At 44.8% G+C, this 26177-nt stretch overlaps 3 protein-coding genes across 3 annotated transcripts; 2 read left to right on the top strand and 1 right to left on the bottom strand.

Moving 5' to 3' along the window:
- Positions 2613-3629, top strand: LOC8073344 (17.9 kDa heat shock protein 2). Its single transcript, XM_002457368.2, has one exon. It carries the CDS (start codon positions 2784-2786, stop codon positions 3279-3281), a length of 498 nt encoding a protein of 165 aa, XP_002457413.1. The 5' UTR covers positions 2613-2783; the 3' UTR covers positions 3282-3629.
- On the bottom strand, positions 10278-11189 carry LOC8061347 (16.9 kDa class I heat shock protein 3). Its single transcript, XM_021455686.1, has 2 exons — positions 11088-11189; positions 10278-11056 (listed from the first exon to the last, which is right to left on the bottom strand). The coding sequence occupies exon 2, from the start codon at positions 10988-10990 to the stop codon at positions 10538-10540; it is 453 nt and encodes a 150-aa protein (XP_021311361.1). The 5' UTR covers positions 10991-11056; positions 11088-11189; the 3' UTR covers positions 10278-10537.
- On the top strand, positions 22368-23149 carry LOC8073343 (16.9 kDa class I heat shock protein 3). The gene has a single exon (XM_002457367.2). The coding sequence runs from the start codon at positions 22463-22465 to the stop codon at positions 22919-22921; it is 459 nt and encodes a 152-aa protein (XP_002457412.1). The 5' UTR covers positions 22368-22462; the 3' UTR covers positions 22922-23149.

The following is a 26177-nucleotide window of genomic DNA, read 5'->3' as shown; positions in this document are numbered from 1 at the left end:
CAGATTTGGAAAAAGGACACACACAAAAAAAAAACCCTAACTTCACGTGGACCAGAGTAGTACACCCAGGTACTGTCAAAAATTGAATCGTGAACGATACCGTCGATCTTCCAGCCTACTGGCCACCGTGCGTTCCTTAGAGCAATCCCCAACCAAGCGATTACATATAAACAAAAAAGTCAAAAGAGACAAATCCCCGTCATTAATGGAGGTCTGCCGCATTAATCAGAAAGAAGAGAAACTCGCGTTGGCTGGTGATGACCGGCACCTCTCTCTCACGTGTCCTTCCATGGCCACCAGTGATCCGTCGTCGCTGGCCCCTGCTGCATGTTTTGCGTGGCGGAGGGCGGTTCTCCGTCCCGTCCCGGCACGGAGAATCTGCGGCCCTTGTTGCGACTCCGGTGTCACCATTGATCCGGCCGGTGATGCATGACGCCGCGAAAACAACCGCACGGCGGAGCGTACGTGTACGTGCCGTCGGATCACCCGATCGGACAGCAGCACCGGGGCCGGCCCGGTGGGGGTGGGGGGGAGGGCGATGGCTCTCACAAGTCACACAACGTAACCCCTCATGGACTCACCTGAAACGTTTGAATGCTCGCGTCCCTTCTCTCGCTTTCGTTTCGTCATGGCCTTGTTTTTTCTAAAAAATTTTACAAAATTTTTTAGATTTTCCGTTACATTGAATCTGTAGACGTATGTATAGAGTATTAAATATATATAGATAAAAATAAAAACTAATTGCACAGTTTAGTCGAAATTGACGAGACGAATCTTTTGAACCTAGTTAGTCCATAATTAAACAATATTTATCAAATACAAACGAAAGTGATACCGTGTCGATCTCCCAAAATTAATTTTTTAAAGTAAACAAGGCCCCCGTCCTTCGTCGTCAGGGGACGTGCAGTCAGTCGTACGCATACAGTATGACACATGATGCACTGTCTGTGGTTAGATGCTTGAGCAGGGTTAGAAAGGTAGTACGTTGATATTAGCTTAGCTTGGACTAGCTGAGCTGAGCTAGCCATGGTCTCCGACGGATCCAATTGATCGAACGAAACGCCATGTGCGCAAGTGAGGATTATATTCACGACGTTCCGTGGCCATGTGCAAGTGATCTTCTGACGTACGTACGTAACAGAGTAAACAGCAAGGTTTGAAAAAAAAAACTTAGACGCGTTCGTGGTGCTCAAGCTTACAAGCGTCAGGGCTGGCGCCCCCCGACATAAACAACTCACCTACCGCTCCTAATTAATCAGCCTCAGATTTTTGCGTCGATAATCTCTGGGAATCTTAGAGCAGAGCTCGATCAATATTCTACAACCATTCATCAGAAAAAAAGGACAATACCTAAAACAGTTTCAGGCAGTGATTCATCACCCCTACGTCTGCTCGAGCAGAGGAGACGAGAGGCGCACATGTTGGTTTTTTTTATTGATTCAATGATTTCGTTCATCATGAACCAACATGATTACAATCATCGATTAATAATATATAGTAGGTAGTAGGTTAACTACATAGGCTGGAGCCGATCGATTGTCACACACCTAGCCTATATATTAAACCTGTTTGGCAGCAACTCGATTACAAGATCTATTAGATTACATCAGGTTGAAATGAAGCAGTAAAACACAAGCTAATATCACGACACTCCCTGAAAGGTCCTCGAAGCATCACGGAGGACACAAACTCAAGTCGAGGCGCACGTGTCGTTGCGCGCGCGTAAGATAAGACCGGCCGGCCGTCCCGGACCGGGGCCGCCGCCCGCCGCCGCCGGGGAGGGGGGACGGCGGCGAAGTGTGAACGGGTCGTCATCGGCCCGGTCTTATTAACTGCCGGACAAGGACGCCGCAGCGAGCACTCGCTGGAGACTTTCCGGCGCGCCACGGTACGGCCGCGGGGACACCAACAAGGCAACCGCCCCGCGCCAGGGACCACTCATGCGTACGTACGGCCCGGCCACCTCGACGACGATTCGACGATTGCTGCCTTGTTTTGTCGAAATTATTCAAAATTCCACGTCAAATCGAATCTTAAGACACATGCATAAAACATTAAATATATATAAAAAAGATAACTAATTGTGCAGTTTACCTGTAATTTATGAGACGGATCTTTTAAGCTTAGTTAGTCTATAACTGAATAATAATTGTTAAATAAAATCGAAAGTATTACTGTAGCAAAATTCAAAATTTTTCGCGAACTAAACAAAGCCGCATGCATTGCACGTCCCAAAGCGTAGAGACAGCCGTACAGCGATCGCACGTAGGGTCACTAGGGTGTGTGGAGCCCGGCAGTGGCCACCGTTCACACGGCTGACGCCAACGTGTCATTACGCCGACGGATGGCGAGCCGCCGGCGGATCGCTCCCGTCGGTGCCCCATCCATCGGACGCGAGGCCGGACGGCGACTTGGGCACCCGGGCAGGTAACCGCCGGCGTCTGTGTCCACTGTTTTTTTCCCCCCTCTCTCTCTCTCACACTGTGTCCTCCATCTTCCATGGAGGAGCTCTCCAGATCACGCATCAGTTCAAATTTACCAAATTGACCCGTTCACACCACTATACTACTCCATCGAGGGCAGGTACAGCCGTGACTCGATGCAGACGAGCCGTGGAGCACCCATAAATAGCCGTGCCAGGCCATCAACCCAGCAGCAGCAGCAGCAGCTCCAAGCATACCAAAGCTAGCTAGCTACTACCACATCGATCTGCCAAGCCAAGGAACAAACAAAGAGCTAGCTAGGATCTCGATCGAGAAGCTAAGCTTCTCAAGCTCTCGAGGATGTCTCTGGTAAGGCTGTTGGACACGCTGGCTCTGGACTCGTGGGTGCGGAACCCGTTCAGCATCTTCGGCACGGCGGTGGCCGCCGACGCGTGGCTGGCCAGCGACACGTCGGCGTTCGCCAACACGTACATCGAGAGCCGGGACACGGCGGGGGCCTACGTGTTCAGCGCCGCGCTGCCGCCCGGCGTGAGGAAGGAGGAGGTCACGGTGGAGGTGGACGAGGGCAACGTGCTCGTCATCACCGGCCAGCGCAGCGTGTCCAGGGAGGAGCGCGTCGGCGACAGGTGGCACCACGTCGAGCGCTGCTGCGCCAGCTTCCTCGGCAGGTTCCACCTCCCCGAAGACGCCGCCGTCGACGGCGTCAGGGCCGCCATGGACGCCGGCATGCTCACCGTCACCGTCCCCAAGGTCGGTGCCGCTGCTGCCGCTATCGCCGAGAAGCCCAACGAGGTGCCGGCGGCCGTCGAGGCGGCCGACGGCGGCCCTGCCTGCTGATCTTCTGATGCCGATCGACGCCGAGACGGCCGGCCGGCCGGCTCCCTGTTCCGATCCTCGACGCCGGCACGGCCCCCTGGTGAATGAACCGTAGCGTCCCACGTCGTCGCCCGTGCCCGTGCTGTCTCGAAGAGTTTGCTTCCGTGGTTTGGTCTTGGCCTTGCGTACTTTTCCGCGTGATATGATGGATGGAGCGGCCTACATGCATGTAGCAAGGGAAAAAAAAAAAGAGTATGCCTGCACTGCATGCATGGCTGCACCATGCAATTTCGTCCTAAAATGTCTTACTGTGATTTAGGAAATGAAAAATCAAGCTAAGCTGGAATCATATATTACTACTTCCGTCTTCGTCTTGTTGGGTTGTGACGATTTACAAGAACCTTTTACTTGCCGGTGATTTCTGGAAATCGAGAAGTTCATCATATTTCCTCACAGAAAATCTAGAAATAAACAATTGAGAGTATATATCCGTGTGCATACTATTTGGTGAGTAATATTATCCACATAAAAGTATGAGTATTATTTGCATCTCCGTGACTCCGTTTCGCACAAATAACGTTAAGGTGAAAACGTTCGATGTAAATATATATTTGAACACCAGAATTTGTAATAAAAAGCTTATATATATATACACGAAAAAGATTAATTGCGGTAATCGCGGTTGCTGCCCCATCCTCCTTGGCTCGGGTGTTTGAGTTTGTTTGGTTTTTTTGTGTGGTCGGTGGGGGTTTATGTTGGTTTTTTGTTTTTGCAAACTCTATTCTGCTTAATGTGCGTATTATTATAAAAAATAATAATAATTGCACGGAATATCGGCGGCGCGAAGCTTTCTTTGATACAGTACGGTACGGTCATCATTTAGCGTTGAGTATTCCGGCACTTGTCTGTTGAAGATAATGCGCACCAACACGCCACGATCACACCATACCAACTAGCTCGGTCGTACGGCACCAGCACTCGAATGGGATATTTGTGTGCGGCGTTGTCACTTTGCAGTTGCAGGCGACTACTTGCCACTTTATTTCGCAACAGGTCAACTACAAAGTAGAGTTCTAGTAGTGTGCAAAGTTGCGAGACAGCGCGGCGTAGCACTAGAAGAAATGTGCCTTTTAATTCTGCCATCGATCAGCCTCAGCCACCACCGGGTCGGAGAAGAGAAAGAGAAGCGACGGGGCAAGGTCTTACTAGCGAAAATTTTTGGTTGTGATTATTACAGCACTTTCGTTTGTATTTAATAATTATTATTTAATTATGAATTAACTATATTTAAAAGATTAGTCTTGTAAATTATAAGTAAATTATATAATCAATTTTTTATCTATATTTAATGTTTTATATATGTGTTCAAAAATTTAATGTAATGAGAAATTTTAAATTTTTTTAAACTAAACAAGACCTAGTTAACGACAAACGAGTAGCCAAAGAAGAACCCAGTGGCGAATGGACATGTCATTCACTGGTAGGACTAATAGGATGTTACCCACTAAGATTTAAATTTCGATGATTGCACTTTTTTTCTAAAAAGTAATAGAGCGCACTAGAGGTAACGCCTTCTGATCTTTTCTTTGCATATATGCATGGAGACACATGTACTTGGTGTGAGTGTGGAGTGTCTGAGTTGTGTGCATCCAGTTTGTACCTAAAAAAAATTAAGGAACTCAGTGACAACCAAAAGACTGAGAGCACCAATCTATCTCTAGCAACCTCAAATTTTTTTTCCTAAAATTTCGCATTTGGAAAATCCTCTCTAGTCATGCATAACTTTACGCGGAGTTATAGGCGCGTGCAGATACATGCGTATTCTTCGGCCATTAAAGTTAGAAGGGTGAAAAAGAATAAAGAGTATGAAAGAGTTTTAGATGCAAATGTACAAGAGAAAACATATAAAATTGAGTAAAATAATTAGCAATAACATAAGATTATTGATATAAAATTGTATTTTATATTTTATGAGTAGATTACTATATGACTTTTTTCTCAGAACTTTTTTAGTAGTTGAAAAATATGATTTTTTTGGGAAGAAAATTGAGGATACTCACATGCTCTGAATAGCAGTCAGTTGCAACAGGCCCGCCACTTGCGCTACGCGGCACCGGCGGCGTCATCGACTTGTATGGGCTGGGTTGGAGCATTTTGAGTGTGCTTTTTAAAGCACTAGCAAATATGCACGTGCGACACGTACGTGTTTATTGTTTGATTAATAATATTTTGTTCAATTATGAATATGAAATTATAAATGAATTAATTAATATGAGATCAGTAGAGGACTCCACAAAGATTGGTAGAAGAGGACCAGCCGAATATGTAATATTGTACAGGATAGAAGAGGACCAGCACAAGTAGATGTAGTTTGGTTGAAGAGGACATAGGAAGCAGATATACGTGCACGTGAGAATTGAGATTGAACGTTTGGGATTGCTTGAATTATGAGCGCGGATTGTACGTGTGCCGCGCGTTTTTTCCCTTCGCGCCATTTTGACGTACGTTGTGCGTGCCAGGTCACCGCCTAGGCTAGGTCGCTGCCAGTTGCCGCCCAGCCCAGGTCTTCGCGCCAGTCGCCGCCCAGCCCAGGCCGCGTTCGTCGTTCGTCGCCGTCGTCGTTCGCGTCAGTTCGGCTCCGTCCACCTCCGTTAGGGCGGGCGCGCGCGGCAGGGAGGGCGGACGGACGTAGAGAAATCGCGCGGGGTGGGGGGCCGGGGGACGAAGTCCGATGTGGAAGGCCGAAATTGTAGATGCAAAGTGGTGGGAACGTTTGCATATATGCAAAGCCTCAACCTCTATTTGCAAAGTTAACTAAATTGCAAACCTTATTTGCAAAACCATTGGAGGGGTATTTTCTACTCTTTTTTACAAATAGAGCAATGCAAAGTTTGTTTGCAAAGCCCTTGGAGATGCTCTGATGGGTTGGAGCATTTTGAGTGTGCTTTTTAAAGCACTAGCAAATATGCACGTGCGACACGTACGTGTTTATTGTTTGATTAATAATATTTTGTTCAATTATGAATATGAAATTATAAATGAATTAATTAATATGAGATCAGTAGAGGACTCCACAAAGATTGGTAGAAGAGGACCAGCCGAATATGTAATATTGTACAGGATAGAAGAGGACCAGCACAAGTAGATGTAGTTTGGTTGAAGAGGACATAGGAAGCAGATATACGTGCACGTGAGAATTGAGATTGAACGTTTGGGATTGCTTGAATTATGAGCGCGGATTGTACGTGTGCCGCGCGTTTTTTCCCTTCGCGCCATTTTGACGTACGTTGTGCGTGCCAGGTCACCGCCTAGGCTAGGTCGCTGCCAGTTGCCGCCCAGCCCAGGTCTTCGCGCCAGTCGCCGCCCAGCCCAGGCCGCGTTCGTCGTTCGTCGCCGTCGTCGTTCGCGTCAGTTCGGCTCCGTCCACCTCCGTTAGGGCGGGCGCGCGCGGCAGGGAGGGCGGACGGACGTAGAGAAATCGCGCGGGGTGGGGGGCCGGGGGACGAAGTCCGATGTGGAAGGCCGAAATTGTAGATGCAAAGTGGTGGGAACGTTTGCATATATGCAAAGCCTCAACCTCTATTTGCAAAGTTAACTAAATTGCAAACCTTATTTGCAAAACCATTGGAGGGGTATTTTCTACTCTTTTTTACAAATAGAGCAATGCAAAGTTTGTTTGCAAAGCACTTGGAGATGCTCTGATGGGTTGGAGCATTTTGAGTGTGCTTTTTAAAGCACTAGCAAATATGCACGTGCGACACGTACGTGTTTATTGTTTGATTAATAATATTTTGTTCAATTATGAATATGAAATTATAAATGAATTAATTAATATGAGATCAGTAGAGGACTCCACAAAGATTGGTAGAAGAGGACCAGCCGAATATGTAATATTGTATAGGATAGAAGAGGACCAGCACAAGTAGATGTAGTTTGGTTGAAGAGGACATAGGAAGCAGATATACGTGCACGTGAGAATTGAGATTGAACGTTTGGGATTGCTTGAATTATGAGTGCGGATTGTACGTGTGCATATATGGGATTGCTTTAAATATAATGCTGTAAGGATTGTACAGAGAAGTCCATTTAGGACTGTATCTAGAAAGAGAGGACGGTAGGACTGTAGGCAGTGGGGTGTAGTCCGTTTTGGACTGTTTTGAGTTTGAGATTAGGACTGTATGGAGAAGGAGTCTGTTTAGAACTGGTCTGTAGTTTGTTTAGGACTGTTGGTCTGCTTAGGACGCTAGGACGGTAGGCGTTGGGTTGTAGTCCGTTTGGGTTTGTTTAGGTAGGTGTAGTCCGTTTTGGACTGTCTTGAGTTTGAGATTTGGTAGATAAGATAAGATGTAAGATCACGTTTTTTTGATGGCTCATATAACACAAAGTACAGATCCGACGGCTATTACGCTAGCAGAAAAAACTCGCTCTTTTATTAAAGCATAATATGTGGTGTTTGAGACTGTTCTGCTTCATGTTTTTTTAGTTTCGTTTCATGTTTTTTTAGCTAAACGGTTTCAACTCCACACATTTAGTTCGAGAAAAAGAAGATGGAATCGTGAGGTGCTCTATAAACTCTAGTTTTTTTTGGAGCTGCTCCACAGTAGAGTTTGTGGAGCAAAGTTCGTGGAGCAGTCTCAAACACCCCGTAAGTATAATAGCAGGTTATTAGAGCATCTCTAGGAGTTCGGTATAATTTATTTGCTAAACTAAAAAAATCTAGCAAGTTAAAAAAGAAATAAAAACTTTAAATTTTATTCTTCTCCAACATTAATCTATAATAGCTTTCTAAAATCCAAAATTTATATTAGGGTCCACATCTATTTGTTATCTTTTTGTTTACTAGAGCCGATCATCTCTTCTACTGGAAGGATAGAGAGTTCTCTTCACTTTACAAACTTATGAATTGAGAAGAATATTTGACAACTTTTTTATTTTTAAAATATTATTTTACCAAACTGTTGGAGAATTTTTTTTTTCAGTTTTACAAAATCAAGATAGAAAGTTGTTTGAACAAACTTTTGAAGACGCTCTAAGTCGGCTAAATGCTATAGAGGAAGAGAGAGCAGAAGCGAGGTGTGTGCACCATCGCCTGGGCGCATCGGCCCCTTGTACGCGTCGGTGATGTAGTGGAATGGAGCCACAGGGCCTAACGGGCGGCGGGAGGCCGCACTTTGCTCTCCGGCCGGTGAGTTCTGCCGGCCAAATCCACGCGGTGCGAGCCCTGCCGTCGCAGCCGGACCACCCGCGCGCGTGTTCTTTCCGAGCGTCGGGCAATGGACTCGGACTCGGACTCCGGTGGTCTCGGGCGTTCCGATTCAGGCACGGGTTGATGGTCGCAGCCAGGCCTGTTGTTACGCGCGTAGCAACGACACTGGACGTGGTCATGTGGACGACGGTCGATGCGAGTATTCCTGTGAATAACTCGCGTAGCAACGACATTTAACCGGCCGGAAAATCTCGAAGGAGACCTCGCGCCGGTGTCCTTGTCCGGGAGTTAAGGAATGATGACCCGTTCACACAACTCCCCGGCCGCCGGTCTTATCTTACCGTAGGCGAGTAGTAGCCACTAGGCAGTATTAGCCAGTGAGGAACTCGGTGATTATGAAGTCTGAACAGCAGTCACCACTCAGCAGCAACAGGCCCGCCATTTCCGTGTGGTCGGGCACTCGGGCAGCTTCGTTTCGCACCGGCGTACGTAACATTAACATGGCTTTTCATCTGGTTGATGATGCGTTCGAGCATTTCGAAAGGGGATCAATTGGGCTCAAATAGGAACTGGTCTATACTGGGCTGGAATCATCTCTCAAGGACATTGCTATCTGAAACAGCGCTCCACAAGCGCTGATTTGACAAAGCTACGGTTATTTTTGACTGTACGTCAAAATTTCATCGAAGAACGTAAATTAGTATCGTTTTGTGAGAAAAAACATCAGTTAGTATTGTCAAAAATAAAGCGGCCCAAAACACTGCACGGGACGTGGTGGCCATCATACTGAAGGACAAGGATCAGATTAGAATCACAGCAGTGATCACATTGTGGTTTCTCTGAACCAATTAGAAATGCGACTCGTGAAGAGGGTAGGGGAGAAATGATGGGGAGATAGCACGTGGAATCAAGTCTTACTGCCACGAGCTGTATCAGACCCAAGAGGCAGCGAACATTCAGAGATCAACGCAATAAGGTAAAGTGGTGCAAGCACCCCAAAGGTGAACACGCTTCTTTTGCTCTTGAGGGCACATACTCGCATACTTTTCAATGCGAATTTAATAAATGATAGTGTGAGAGGATATCTGGATATGTCCTCAAGGGGGAGAAAAAAACACCCCACAAAGGTGTTGTGAAGCTGGATTACGACACCTCTATTCAGAGCTGAAGAGAGAAGTGGAAGCTGGGGATTCCTGATCAGAGACCGTGATGGCGATGTACTCCTGTCGGGAAGAGGGAGACTGATGTGCTCAGCGCTTTCGAAGCTGAGTTGATCTCCTGTATGCAGGGCGTCCAGGCGGCGATTAACATGGAAATTGGTCGGCTTATCCTGGAGACTGATGCCTTGAGGATCTGGTGGAGGAAAGTTCTTAGTTCGTGTGAACTTTATAGAACTCGAATGTAAGTTTTTGAGTAGAGTTGGCAATAGGGCTGCCCATGTTTTGGCGACTCTTGGTTATGTATGCATTGAAGTGGAAGAACTGATCACAAGACTCAAGATGTTCATTCAATGTTCATGTAATTGTTTTCTGATGATTTGTCAGACAAAAGCAAGCTGTTATGGATGGTCAAGTGATGGCCCGACAAGTTCAGCCCAGCCCACGAAGGCCCAAGGCGATAGCAAACAAGCAGTACTCCATTATAAAGGGAACGAAGGAGCAGCCGGGTTGAAGGCATCGTAGATTCAGAATACAAACTTATCCTGTTCAACTTCCCCCTTCCTCTCTCCAGTTCCCCTGCTTGCTACTTCCCTAAACTTTACCCCATCTCCTGCTGTTGTGTTCTACCAGTGGGTTGTTAACACAAGCATATAAAGAAAACCATTTATTTATTTAACCATGAATAATCATAACATCACACACGTTTGTGCCGAGCACCAACACACACACACACACACACAACAATAACGCGCACGGTTCCAACCGGCAGACACAACAGCATTGACCGACACAACTCGACACCCTTCTGACTCGACAGGACTCCAACTGCTTCGACCAAACACGACCTCGTAGCACGACCCGAAACTCACGCGACGCGAGACCTTGAACGAACGAACGGCGAAATCGATCCTTTAGCCGGCGATCTCGACGCTCTTCACCTCGGGCTTCTTGACCTCGGCCTTAGGCACGGTGACCGTGAGCACGCCGTTCTCCAGCCCGGCCTTCACCTCCTCCGTCTTGGCGTTCTCCGGCAGCCGGAACCGCCTCATGAACCTGCCGCTGCTGCGCTCCACGCGGTGCCACTTGTCGTCCTTGTCCTCCTTCTCCTTGCGCCGCTCGCCGCTGATGACGAGCACGTTGCCGTCCTCCACCTCCACCTTGACCTCCTCCTTCTTCACGCCGGGGACGTCGGCCTTGAACACGTGCGCCTCCGGCGTCTCCTTCCAGTCGATGCGCGCGTTCGCGAAGGCCGCCGTGTCGCGGTCCGTTGATGCAGCAGGCACTATGGAGCGGAAGACGTCGAAGGGGTCCCAGAAGTCGGCGAAGGGGTCGAACACGTTGGTGCTGCGCCTCACCAGCGACATTGTCGTCGGTTGGGTTTTGCTGAGTGCTGAGAGAGACTCTGGATGGATCGGATTTGCTGAAGTTGCCTGTTCGGAGTTAGAGCTAGGTTCAAGCTACCTGTATCGCTAAGCTTTGTTTTGATGTGTGTTGAGAACTTGCTGGGAGTGAGGCAGAGTATTTATAGGTTCGTCAGGAACAAATCTTGAATGCTCTCGACCTCTCTTTGTTTCGCTCTAGACTGTTCGTCTGTGCTGGTAGTCGCTTTGTTTTGTTTTACGTCATCGATAACTCGGTTTCTTTCTTGATTCCGGTCTAGAAAGGAACACGATGCTCTAGAGTAGTCTGGTGCTTCTTCTTGGCACTCTGCTTTATCTGATCATCAGGAAAACCAATAGAGCGTGTCATGTTTCTAGATCAATGCTTGATGGGTTTGGTATTTGGTTGGCAAGGAAAATCGAGGGGAATGATCATTGCCGGACGCCCGGACGACGGTACAGTGTGTGGCGCCGATGCCGTCGATGGTAGCCTGGCACACTCGATCGCAAGCTGCTCGGAGTGGTTTGCTACGGCCACACTCTTTTTGCATCGTGCTACAGTGGCCCTGGAGCATTCCTGTGCTGCTCTTTTCACGGATGTGTCTTTCTTTTTACTAAATTAAGAAAAATACACTGAATTTGTAAGTCCCTATGGCGATATTTACTTCCTACAGACTTTACATTTCGGGAAATAAAACACATTGAAGTTTCTTTGTTGATTCATTGCTTGCGTTTCAACAAGTTTTAAAGGTGTTTTTAATATTTACATGGATCACAGATTTTTACACTTGAGAGGTCCCTAGAGATTTATTTCAATGCTTGATGCCAAATCATTTGGTATATAATGATGACTTGTTTAGTTCCCAAAAATTTTCTTTTCATCACATCACATCAAATCTTTGGATGCATGCATGAAACATTAAATATAATAAAAAATAACTTGTTGCACAGTTTGCACGTTTACGAGACAAATCTTTTGAGCCTAATTAGTCCATGATTGGACACTAATTGCCAAATAAAACAAAATACCACAGTAGCCAAATACAAAAAATTTCGTGAACTAAACAAGGCCTAAATATCTGATATGTAACATTTGGGCACCAACAAATCTATATAACCTATTCAATTAAAAAACAAGAGAGCCTTGGCCAAAATGGCTAGATAGAGTGTCCATGATAGTAAATATTTTTTCACCCTTAGATGGATATTGGACGGCCAAACACCAGGCTCGGTGGAATAAATATCTATCTCTTCTTTGCCCTCTCTCTCACAACATGCTCTCCCTACCCTACCTCTACTTTCTCTTTCCTCTTTCTCTCCTCTCTCACTACACGATGTTGTGGGCGTGGGCGACGGGGGCCCGTGTCAGTGGGCATGAGTGCAGCATAAGGTGGTGGGCTGTAACACCGTGAATTTTGATCCTAAATTAAAAATCACTAAAAATTTGAACTTTTTCAAACTTTACGCAAAACCAACAATCAACAACTCAAAAAAAAATTATTTACTTGCGTAAAAATTATTTTAACCCACCTAGGAATTATTTTAGCATAAATAAAATCAACTTAGTAGTAGAAAGATACATGTGTGACATTGCTTGGATTGTGTGATTGCTTGCTTTGCTTGAACATATTATGGTACACATTTTCTAAAAACATCACAACTAAAGTTGAATTCAAATTCATTTCAAAATTTATTCAAGAAAAATAATGGAAAAGAGCATTGAACTCCTTCTCTCTTAGGCCCGCAGCAGCCAATCCTCCCCCTTCTCTCTTCCGCGTTGGCCAACAGCGGCCCACAAGCACGCCCACCCTCCTTCTCTTCTCTCCCTTCGAACCGGGCTAGTGAAAGCCCTAGTTTGGTTTTGGATAATTGATGAAACCCTAGTACTAACCTCTATACTAAGTGTGTGTAGACTTAATGAGGTTGGTACATGCCAAGTGATGGAGCAAGTGATGATCATGATGATCATGGTGATGACCACAAGATGATCAAGTGCTCAACTTGGAAAAGAAGAAAGAGAAAAACAAAACCCCATAAAGATCAAGGCAAAGGTATTGCTTAGGGTTTTTGTTTTGGTGATCAAGACACCATAGAGGGTGTGATCACATTTAGGATAGATAGTCGTACTATAAAGAGGGGAATTCTTTGGCTAAGCGGTTATCAAGTGCCACTAGGTGTCATTGTTCATGTGCATGCATTTAGAACCTAGTGAGCTAACTTAACTCCTTCGAAGAAAATGATTGTGAAAATGCTAACACACGTGCACATGTTGGTTTACACGTTGTGGTGTTGGCACACTTTGAGAAGGAGGTGGAGTTTGAAGGGTAGAGAGAGGATGGGTTCCTCTCTCCCTCCCGCCGAGCTTGCGAGGCGGGATTCGGCGCTTTTCGAGAAAATGAAGTGCATATTTTCTATTGCGCCGGTGGAAAAATTGGAGAAGTCGCGGGAGTGTTTCTCGCTGAGGAACACTCACCGGACGCTGGCTCAGAGGCACCGGACGCTGTGTCTGAGCGTCCGGTGTGCAGACAGTGCCTGGCCCAGTTAGGGTAAGGCACCGGACGATAGGCACCGGACGCTGGCTTGAGCGTCCGGTGGTGCGCGTCCGGTGTGCGGGCATTTTTGCGACCCTCTCTGCGCATGGGTCCGGTGAGCACCGGACGCTAAGGGTGCGTCCGGTGGCTTGCGTCCGGTGACCCTGCGAGTTTGCGGAGCTCTCTGCGCATGAGTCCGGTGTGCACCGGACGCGTCCGGTGCCAACCTGCTCAGCGTCCGGTGCTCTGCAGGTTACCGTTAGACTCTGACACGCGGCTAACGTTGGAGCACCAGACGCTGGTGTTGAGCGTCCGGTGCCCCTTTAAGAGCGTCCGGTGACCCCGTGTTTTGCCCAGTGAAAGAGCTAACGGCTCTATTTGCTTGAGGGGCTATAAATACATGTTTGGCCGGCTTGGGGCTCACACTCTTGGCATTCTAGTATACATAACATCCTTGTGAGCCTAAGCAAACACCTCCCACTCATCTCCTTCATAGATTATACATCTTTGTGAGATTGGGAGTGATTCCAAGTGCATTTGCTTGAGTGGTTGCATCTAGTGGCACTTGGGGATCGTTCTAGCTGCGGTTTTCTTGTTACTCTTGGTGGTTGCTGCCACCTAGACGGCTTGGAGCAGCGGAGGAGGATTGGCACGAGTTGGTGATTGTTCGTGGCCATTTCCCGGTGATTGTGAGGGGTCTTGTACCTTCCCCGGCGGAGAGCCGAAAGGTAACTCTAGTAAAGTGCTCGTGTCATTGAGCTACCTCACTTGTGGGTAGGTTCTTGTGGTGTCCTAGTGAGGACGAGGTTCGTGCTACACCTCTTAGCCACCGAACCACCAAGTGTTGGTCGACACAACGGGGACGTTGCGTGCCGGCAAGCACGTGAACCTCGGGAGAAAAATTGTGTGTCTCCATTGTGATTGTTCATTGGATTTCTCCCGGTGATTGGACTTCTTTTTATTGATTGGTTCATCCCCTCTACGTGGCGGTATAAAGTTCAAACCATCTCTTCTACTTTCCCGCAAACTAAAGTAGCTTACTTACTTGTATAGAAACTTTAGGTAGCTTTCTAGTGTAAGTAGTGACATAGCTCTTGTGTGCCTAGTGATTATATCAACTAGAATTGTTGGATAGGTGGCTTGCAAACACCCCATTAGAGCTAGAGCAAAAAGCTTCGCTTTGTTATTTACTAACCTCTTGCTCTAGTGAGTTTGTAGAATTTTTTAATAGGCTATTCACCCTCCCTCTAGCCATATTAGGACCTTTCAGCTAGCCCAGCCTAGATGGACACGCCCGCTCCCTCACCCCTTCAACTCCTCTCACCGACACATGGGGCCCAATGGTTAGCTCCATCATTTAACTCGTGCAGCAACACGAATACCATGTCATGGTCAGTCGCCTCAGCCACGCCGCCACCGGTTCTGCCCTGACGTGAATGGATAAGGACAAGGATACCACCTAGAAGCTTCTTGGCCCCATCGTGTCCCTGTTCCTGTCCCCCTTTGCTCGCCATGGACAAGCGACGACTTGAGTCAATCGACTGTTGCTGCCATGGATAAGCTCAGGAGCTCTCTAACATGGGCGCGGATAAGGCCGCACTATGACAAACTACCTTTGCGATCCAAACATGTGCGCACCTCCATGGTCGGCCTATAAATAGGCCCAGCTAGGGGTGCTCTGGCCACACCACCACTAGCTCTACCACGAGCTAGAACACACCATCTTCCTCTTGTCCCCTCTGTAGAGCTCTAGGTCAACTTCCCCCGAATTAGGTGTCATCTCACCATCGATTTCACCATATCTTCTTCTTTGTTGTTTACATCTTAGGTCGATTAGGGAAGCAGAGGACAATGAGGATCGAGAGAGTGAAGACCCATACTATATACAAGATCTGGAAGGAAGACAACAACGAAGGAAAGTCCTAGCTCCCCCATCCACCATCATATCTTTGCTAACCTCCACCCTAAACCCTCCACTCTCCATTTGCCTTAATTAATAAACCTAACTTATAATAACTGCCCTTTAATTAGAAATACTTGGAATATGAGGAATCCGAAGCTTGATTATTAGAATGTGAATATTGATACCTTATGAACTATATAATATGAACCTAAATTTGAACTATAACTTAGTAAAACTAAAATTTAATTCAACATGGAGCAGGTAAGGGGTGACTTGTGTGGCACAAGTTCCTATTGGGAGATACCCATCTCGGTCACATAAGGACCGGTTCATAGTTCATCTTGTCTAGTGAGATATCTCATACAACCACATGTCTATATGGGTAGACTTGATCTCACACCCATTAGATAGAAGTATAATTTCTATGAGGAGGCCGATGTAGGCAACAGATTGTTAGGAAATGACACGGATGCTATGCGATCTTTCGTGATCGGGTTGGCATGGTTTCTATATGGTCTTCCACGTAAAATTCCTGCTTTTGGCCGTGTTCGAGCCCTTTTTGTTTTTTAACCAAATGATGTGTCATCATTCAGGTTGTTGTTGTGGATGATTTGGTATCATCAAAAGCTTGGTTGTTTTCCAACCCTTGAGAAGTTGTGGTAGGATGATATGGACATCTAAGGTCACGTACTTTTGGGTACGAGGTCTCATTAGGCCTACTCTATCCACTGATCATGGACGAGACTGTGCCTATCATTTGGGAAAATTTGTACAACCTTTGCAGAGCATATTAAATCTATTCTAATGGCCACGTCCTTGTAATGGGTAAATGCTAGGATGAGGTTTCTATGATTAGATTTACTTTTATGTGTAATGAAACCATGCTAATATGATTAGTGAATCTTTAATACTAACCTGAGAACTGATGAGAATGATAGTACTCTACCAGGGCCCAACCTTTAAATTAAATTATAATTACTTCACCCTACCTCCATCTTCACCGTCCACCATCACCGTCCACCTCCACAAACAAGCCTCCACCACTCGCCCACCTAACCCTATTGTTCGTATGTACTCACCCGTTGTGGACTCACATATTTTGAGAAAGATTGCCACTATGGTCAAGAGGTGAACTGCAAAGAGGAGTCTTGTGAGGATAGGAACCAATGAATAAGTCTTACGACCTAGGGATTCAACTATGCTCAAGAATGTATGTGGTTTAGGATAGCACACACTATAAGATACCATGATAGTCCCCGCTATAAATAAATGCAACTTCATGACAGTAGAACTACGCTAGACATGTAGAGCCTATGGCTATGCCCTTCAAGCCACTACTATAAGACCTTATCTTTAGATATCAATAAAGCTTAGAATTTTATTATATCTATGTGCCATTTCTGTTAATTGGTGCATACTTGTGTGTGATCCTAGCACAAGTACATATGCACTTTGGACTCTCAAAATGAGGGCCGACAGAGTGATATCAAAGCCGAGCTTGACCGTAGGATGAAGCCCTAGGATTGGAAAACGTAGAATAATAATAATGACAAACTTTTATACTTGTTCATCCTCATTACAAAATCTTTTTACTAATGTTGGATTTTTGCAGCAATGGAAAACAACTGGATTCATTCGGACTATCTGACCGTTGGAGAATTTCTACAGCTCCTCTTGGAGACACTCCAACACCTTGGTGTTACTGAGCCTCCCATATACTATGGTCATGAGTATTAGGAGAATGGTATGCCCAAGTGTGAGGTACACCTGCATGTGGTAGAGCATCCATTAAGCCCCAGTTATAGGATTTGGTACATCCCAAAGAGAACCAAGTGACACATGCTAGATAGCAGCACACCGAGCTCTCATTGATATTTGTCAAGATTTTGAAACAAAGGTTGACAACACACATGTAAGATTTTTCCTTGCGATGGATCAGACTACCCCAATCTAGAGTGAGAACATTGAAGCTATGGAGAAAGTTTTATAGAGGACATTGGAATACACCAAAAGTGTCCACATTTAGGTACATTCATGCTCTCGACGCCCTCTATGAAGATCAGTAGCAAGAATTAAAGAAGTGGACTAGTAAGGCTAAAGATGTTGAAGCTAAAGTAAAAGGTGTAAGAATGGAATTACTCATAATGAAGTCACAGTTGGCCACTACACTGGGTATGGTGCTCTCTCTCTCTCTCTCTCTTGCTCCCTCTCCTCTCCCCTTCCCTTGCTGCTGCCAGGGACAGGCATCGATCTAGGGTTGCCTACTCAGTCTTCTTTGCTGACGGAGGCCCACACTAGCAGATCTGGTGGAGAAGAGGCAACCATGGCTAGATTCATCCCTCCCCTTGTCGGATTTGTGCAGAGTGCCAAGCACGAAGCCACAGGAGGCCAAGGGCAGTGGTGGCATGGTCAAGGATCATAGGCTAGCGACAACGCTGGGCACTACCTCCTGTGCATCTGCTTCTGGTGCTCTGCCTCCCTTTGCTTTATTGTGGTGTTGCATGTAGCGTCGCCCACTACCATACTAGATGAGCCAAACCCTAAACTCTAGTGTGCGCTCTCCCTCCTCCCCCATCTTTGTTGTAGCATGCAAGCTTGTCCAACTTTCATTTACCCCACGACTTTTTCTTATTTTTAGATAAATGTGCAGATCCTTTGTACAAAATGGAAATTTGGATTTGACAGATTCAAAAGCTTAGGAATTATATTTGTTATGCAAAGAATAGTCCATTGCCTAATTGAAATTTGTGCTATAAAGAATTTCACATGCCCTTTTCTATTGGTCTACTAAAAGACCCTCATGAAAGTAAACATTTAAGTGATTTTTCATCTAAAATTAGAACTTGCTTGGCTATTTAGTTTGGATACAGTGTTGGCTCTCATTTTGTTTTTGCTACTCGTGCCTTCCTAGGGTTGAGTAGTCATGTTTCTTCTTTCCTGATGCAGACAATTTTTGCATGGGTAGTTGGAAATTAAAACTCAATGTTGCTTGCCTTGCCCACATTAAGCTTCAAAAGTGAGTTACAAAGTGATTAGTAGGCCTATAGTCCATTCTTTGAAAGGTAGGTTGTTTTCTTGTTGCAGAATTCTTCCATGATAAGTATTGCATACAACCTATATATATGATTACCTCTACAAACTCTATCATCTAATCTGTTGGTTTGCTTCATTGATCCCTCCTTGGACAGGTAGCTCCTTAAAGCTTATGAACAACACATAGGTCGTGTACACCTAAAACACTTTCCTAAAATTACATGTTGACATTAACAACTTTTATTTTATTGATGGGAAAGACCTTTTTTCTGGTGTTGTCTGCTCTCCATGCCAACGCTCGGACCAAGAACGTGTGTGTGTGTGTGTGTATCTAGCTTGCCAACCTTCATCGTTGGAGGATCCCCACATTGTGCATCTAGCCTGACCCATTGCACATGACAGAGGTGCACTCTCTCATCTTCTCCCCTCCTCTTCCCTTAGCTTCTTCTCCTCACCGCTGCAAGGATCTTGGCCCTCCTCTCCTAGAAGGCCATCAACTCCTATCACTCTCTTGTTTTTAAATGTGTGGATAATGTGAACAACCAATATCCTTGATTGTACAATGATGATTAATAGTTTCATTCTTTGTGTTGCCTATTGAGGTTTTGGGATTGTGCAATGATGAGCTTTTTTAGTCTAAGACAATGGAATTGTGTAGTGATGATTAGTTATTTCATCCTTCCATGATTCTTGTTATGCATTGGTTTGTGATGACAATGTCATTATATCTTAGCAATTCTCCTTTGCATGTGTTGTTTTGTTTTCGCTAGTTAATAATTGACCATAAGTCCATTGCCAATGATATCTTCACTTCACATTATTTGTTGGTTGTTCTATTACTGAGCACACTCCATTGCCAATGATGCATTTATTCATATCCATTTCTCTCTCCACTTCCTTACAAATCTAGTTTCCTAGTAAGATACTTCCTGTTGGCTTTTTTTGGAGAGACTAGGTAAATGTTTGACCAGTTTGGTGATTTTTTTGAAGATATTCTAGCTGCTTGCAGAGCTTCTCCACTCTCGCTAGAAAGCCCCGACTATAAATATGGACCCTCCTCTTTCACTTATAGCACACACCTTGTACAACTCTCCCAAGAAAGCTCCTACTACAAATATGGACCTACTCACCCAAGAAAGCTCCTCCTATATTTTTTGCAATGCATAAGCGGAGGTGCTAAATTTTGTCAAATAAAAAATAGGTCTAATAAATCATGTTGCCAAATATAAGAATCTAAAAGGCTAAGTATTGTTGAAATCACAATATGCAAAGTACTAGTACGTGTAAAGCTAGAATCAGGGCAATGTTTTGTGACTAGAGTACACCTAGAGCATAACCACTAACTGACCAATCAATTTGGGTTGTGAGCTTCATGAAATGCTATAATGGTATGAATAAAAGTGAGAGTACAACGTAATGAAAAAACAACATATCGACACCTAGAAAAATTACCTACCACCGTTGTTGTCTTCTTACTACTAAGCAACATGGCTCGATCAGTTTTTCCTTGCAGCTTCCATCTTGCCCTTCTCTTGCTTGTCCCCTTTCCTAGCACCTCGATCTTCTTTTCTTGGCAGTGAAGGCACCGACCAAAGACAAAGGGGTCTTGTTTATGCAATGAAAAGCAAAGGAGCTCTCCATGGCATCAGGCTAAATTGGCAGTAAAGAGGATGAAGCTAGGTCATCGGCGTGCCCTATCACGGTCTCACGGCTGTCGCGTGCAGGGCGGAGCCAAACGAGCTGCTGTGCTCCCATTGGACTGAAGACCACACTACTTTTTTCTCTTTGGGAAAGAACAATTTGACATATTAGGTCATGAGGGAAGCGCTAGTGTGAGTAGAGGGCCTGAAGAAGAAAGTAGCTACCTTCGGTGCGTCTTCACTTCCAAACAAAAGAGTCCATCGATCAACAATCGTATAGTGCTACTGTACATACTTCTTTGTGGCCATTTGCTTCACATGGGTCGACTGAACCCTCACAATGCTCTACATATTTGAGTTTTGATTGATCAAAAATCGTGTTGTCAATTAATAATCCAAAAAACAAAGTGATCTTGAAATAGTGATCAGGGCACGGGCTCGCATTTTAGAAACAAGAAGTAGAACTACAATATATAAATTCATGAACAAAGAACCAGAACATCCATGACATAGTAGTTTTCATCTAAAATAGATAAACTTGAATCCTTAGCATTTAACGGTAAAGCCAAGCAAGTGGAGACAACACTTACTTATAGAAACATGAACATAAGAACCAAATTGCACATCCAGATCCACATAACCAAGAAATGAATGTAAATGAAAACTTTGAAACCAGAACTTGAATTTTAAAACCACACTACACATTCGGATTGCCCAAAAGAAGAATTAGGCAAAGGAAGACATGGAACATGAATCACATGAAGAGAAACATAGCACATGAAACAATCAAGCTAATTGAATATTCAATACATAGGCACAAAGCCCAAACACAAGTTCGTCCTGCACTAAAATTAACCTTGACGAGAATCCGGCGTCCCACCCTCGACATCTGCATTTCCTAAACCTTTTCCTTCTCACTTGTTTTTCTCTTTGTTAATTTCTCTGATTTTTCCTTTTTTAATTTCTTTAGCTACCATCATGTTGTTACCTATTACTAATCGAGGACCAGCAACAACACCTGGTGCTTCATGGTAACTTTAGCACAACACATTTTAGGGGGTGTTTGGTTTTACAACTAAACTTTAGTCTCTATCACATTGAATATTTTGACACATGCATAAATTATTAAATATAAACTATTTATGAAACTAAAAATATAGCTAGAGACTAATTTGGGAGACTTTTTTAAGCCTATTTATTCTATAATTAGACACTAATTGCTACAGTAACACATGTGTTAATGACGGATCAATTATGTTTAATAAATTCGTCTCGCGGAGTACTAACAAAATATGTTATTTTTTTTATTAGTATCCAAATACCCCGTGAGCCAACCCATGTGACATCTGACATGACACATGTTAGTTCCTACGAGCAAACACGCCCTTACTCAACACCCAGTAATCAAAGTACTTCGAGTTGGCTGAGCAGCAAGGGTTGTCGATTAGAGGGAAGCAGTGGCGAGCCTGTTCACTGGTTTGAAAAGCTATAGCTGAAAGTTGCTGATTTATTGTGAGAGAAAAACATTGTTGGTTAACAGAAAAAGCATGACTTAAAAGACAAGCGAATAGACAATAATGGCAAAAAAAGTTGTTCAGATTTATAACTAAAGTGCTAACTATTTCAAGGGCGAAGGGAGTAGTGTTCAGAAAAGCAGCATTCAACCTGTCTACAAGTCAGAAAGGATGAGAAAGCCATATCGAGAATAATTTGAAATGTCTCTAGTAACTGCTTGCTGATGCTGGGTCATGTAACAGAAGAAAATTCTGGATTGCTCTTGCTGACATGCTTTGTATCATCGTTGTTATATAATGTTAGCTTGTCAAGGTAAATGGTGATTGATCTTGAGAACCCTGATCAGTATCAATTACCCAATGGATACGGGGAATTTTCGGTCATGAGCAAAAATGGGGCCGAGAATTGAGCTACTAATAACTTCCATATCCGTATACAGAGATGGTGAAACTGAAGACGTGCGTATGCAGCTGCCAGCGGACCTTAGCAATCATCCGCGATCAGTTGGCAGGAGCTTCTTGCAAGGCAGGCAAGATTGGATCAAAGCATCCATCCAGAAACCAGGAGGCTACGCTAGAACAAACTCAAGACCATTTCTAGAAGGAAAAAAGAAGAGAAGATAAAAGGAACAATAATACCTTGACCATGGGTCGAGAGGACTCCGGATGGTTCATCAGAAACGTCCCCATCCAGGCATCCACCTATAAATACCCTCCTCGGCTGCAACCTCCGGCCATCGAGAAAAAAGCACAAAGCAGCAACCCCATACAAGCCTGAAATCCACTCAGCACTGTCAAGTGTCAAGTCTCCGCGTTCACTAATCCAACCGACGACAATGTCGCTCGTGAGGCGCAGCAACATCTTCGACCCCTTCGCCGACTTCTGGGACCCCTTCGACGGCGTCTTCCGCTCCCTCGTCGTCCCGTCTGTCGCCTCGTCGGGGCGCGACACCGCTGCCTTCGCCAACGCGCGCATCGACTGGAAGGAGATGCCTGAGGCGCACGTGTTCAAGGCCGACCTCCCCGGCGTGAAGAAGGAGGAGGTCAAGGTGGAGGTGGAGGACGGCAACGTGCTCGTCATCAGCGGCGAGCGCAGCAAGGAGAAAGAGGACAAGAACGACAAGTGGCACCGCGTCGAGCGCAGCAGCGGCAAGTTCATGAGGCGGTTCCGCCTGCCGGAGAACGCCAAGACGGACCAGGTGAACGCCGGCCTCGAGAACGGCGTGCTTACCGTCACCGTGCCCAAGGCCGAGGTCAAGAAACCTGAGGTGAAGACCATTGAGATTTCTGGTTGAGCGACCATATATGGGCGCTGGATGATGAAGATGTGGCGGGAAGCGTGATGCTGTTTTCGGTCGGTTGATGATGTGTGTCAGATGGTTTGCTGCAAGTGAAGTCTATTGCCTGTCCACGTATTTCTCTTACCTTGTTGGTTGAATAATCTGTAATCAGTGTTCTGCATGTGTAATTGTCTTGAGACTTTATAAAAGTAAATAAAGCATCTTCTGTACCTTTCCAGAAAACCATGAGATCATCCTATTTCCTATACTCTAGTTTTCTATACTCTTTCCCCCAAAAATTATAAATCTCTATTTTTGAGAAGTTAATTAATTTTAATTTCAAGTAAACATATAGAAAAACAATAGTTATCATAAGTAAAGTACTATTAGCATTAAATTTTTTTTATAATTAGCCTATTTAGAGATAAAAAATTGAAATATTTTACTCCTCGAAAAAGATATTCATATTCTTTTAAAACAGAGGGGTACATGTGTTTAACAGTGCACAGTGATAATTTCTGTAATTCTTCTTGGTGCAAGGCACAACGCAATACTTGTGCGTGTCCCTGTCACTATCACATGCCCAATGCAGGCTTTGACCATCAACGGCGAGAGTGGGCCAGAAGAGGCCCTCAAGGAGGGGGTGACATAGCCGCCACCGCCGCCGCTGCCGTCGTTCCTTTCACGTCATCTATAGTTGCCATAGTTAGTCCTAATTATTTTAGAAATAGTTAGTTAAGAATTAATTGATGGAAAAAAGAATTCATGTTTGATAAGGATCTTATTTTGCTTGAGAACCAAGTTCAATAGGAATTATAAATAATAAGTGAGGTCTGGTTTAGTTTGCGAAAATTTTTGGATTTCGCTACTGTAGCACTTTCGTTTGTTTGTGGCAAATATTATCCAATCATAGACTAACTAGGATCAAAAGATTTGTCTCGCGATTTACAGGTAAACTGTGTAATTAGTTTTTGTTTTCGTCTATATTTAATGTTTCATGCATGTGCCGCAAGATTCGATGTGACGAGAAATCTTGAAAATTTTGGAAACTAAACAAGGCCTGAAGTAATAGACAGGCGAAAGAGGGCGCTCTCTCCCTCTCTCTCTCCGTATCACCGAAAACCTCTCCTGCCTCCCTCTCTCCACATCCCCTGCCTCCCTCTATACACATGTCATACCCTACTTGCCGCCCCCACCCACACCTTCCTTGATCACCGTCACACCTCCCATGTGTTAGTGGATCTCTCTCAACGCCACGGGCCCTAATGGATATCTGTTTCTGACATATACAAGATCACAACATTCTCAACAAGCGAGGAGGGCACTTGGCGGTGGGGGCGGGGGTGCATTTTGAGCGGTGACGGTCTTATCCGCAATCCTATGCCCCAAATTATTAGTTCAACCACTTCCATGTTAAGGCTATCTCCAACAGGAGAGCCATTTGGGAACCCAAATCCAAAATGGGTCTCCAACACAATACCTATAGCCTCCAACAGAGAACCCATACAGAAGACCCACTTTGGGTATCAGGAGAGGCATAACCCAAATTTGGGTATCCTCTCTCCTCGAGACCCATTTGCAGAGAGTGTTGTCTTTTAGGTCTTGTTGTTGGAGAAGACTAAAAATAGGTATGGAACTTTTTACCTGTAGCGCTACCCAAAGGACAAATAGGTCTTGTATTTTGGGTGAGGATTGTTGGAGATAGTCTAAGGAGCACAAAAGCGCACCATCAAGAGGATATGACACGATATCAAACACTTCCTCTGCATCGGTAAGCCTCTGTTGTGAAGTCAAGGTGGTGCTCATTGGATCCAGTGAGGACACACATGATCCCCCTCTCTTGTTCTTTTTTCTAGTCCCTCACTTTCTCCCAATTGTAGACAACGTGAAACCATTGGATGAGATTTAGAAGATGTTTTTTTATTGAAAATAATATACCATTAAACACTTGGTCCACCTAAGTCACTGGACAGCAACAAAGTTACAAACTCTGGCATTTGGTCTTGCCAAAGCCGAGGATCATCATTACAATTAAGGCCCATAGCCGCCGGAGTGTTGCTGGCAACAACGTTACAGACTTTGGAAATGAGAGACAGAACATTCAGAAAAGTTATTATACATTTAGCTTCTAATCTGTCCTAGTATTTAGAGAGTCTAGAACTTATCTGTCAAAAGTTGCAGCATCAGTTTCTACTATGACCCTTGTCATCCCTAGACCCTAGCGAAGATGCAATTCCAGGCCTTTCATGCAAGCGATAGTTTCAGCATGCTGGGCAGACATTAGAAAATCTGCGGATCCGCTTCCTGCAGCTACAGCACTACCTGAAGATGGGGTTAGCAATAATTGGCAAGGACCAGATTGTGAAGCCAACAGAGCTGACATGGACGGGGCCGACACCGAGCTCCGAAACGACGATGGGCTCGGCGATGGGTACCCAAGTTTTTTGTTTTTCTCATTTTGTATAGGCGAGCATCCTGATTAACAGAAGCGCTTACCTAGACATGAACATTGCTGCCAGTCTGCCACCATTTTTACCCGCGTCTAAGCAACTCCAGCCCACCTCCTAAACAAGTCTCTATTCTAAATCTAGGGATTTGATAAAAAAATCAACTCCAATCCACCTCCTACTTGGGCTCCCATTTTCTATACCCATCTAAATTATAGTTTCAGCCTCTCACATCCAGAACCCCCTATCCAGTGGGTCCTACCCACCTTCCTCTCCCCACCCATTAAGACAAGAATTATAAATGGTGAAGTTGATGTAGCATTTGTCAATGACAATCTGTTTTTTCCATTGGAGTTGGTCTTAATTTGAGCCCCTACTTTTTTATTATAGCCTGTAAATAAAAGTTTAAGTGCTTAATTTTAGGGACTTGGGCTGGAGTTGCTCAAGGACTTAATTAGTAGGGCTTCTTCTCGATTTCGGCTTAGTTCTGACTCCTCTAAAGAAACTCTACCAAACATTTTAAAGGAGGGGTCATTGTTTTTTTTAAAAAAAAGAAGCCAAAACTGTTTGGGAGGAGAACCCCTCGGAAGATCTAAAACTTCTACAAAATGAAGATCTTATAACCCCTGCAGTTTTGAATGATTATAAAATATCAACCAATCTACTTATTATGACTTCGTCCTTCGTCCTCTCCTCATGGAAATGAGTTATGTTAATGACATTGATTATATCTTTAGTTCTTTTTTTTTGAGGAAATATCTTTAGTTCTTGACGTAAACAACTTGAGATGAAACCATATACCACAATCTCCATACACACAGATA

This window comes from Sorghum bicolor, chromosome 3, assembly GCF_000003195.3.
Source record: "Sorghum bicolor cultivar BTx623 chromosome 3, Sorghum_bicolor_NCBIv3, whole genome shotgun sequence".
NCBI classification, from domain to species: Eukaryota; Viridiplantae; Streptophyta; class Magnoliopsida; order Poales; family Poaceae; genus Sorghum; species Sorghum bicolor.
The sequence above is the reverse complement of the archived record's forward strand: the minus strand, read 5'-3'. Positions and strand labels throughout refer to the sequence as shown.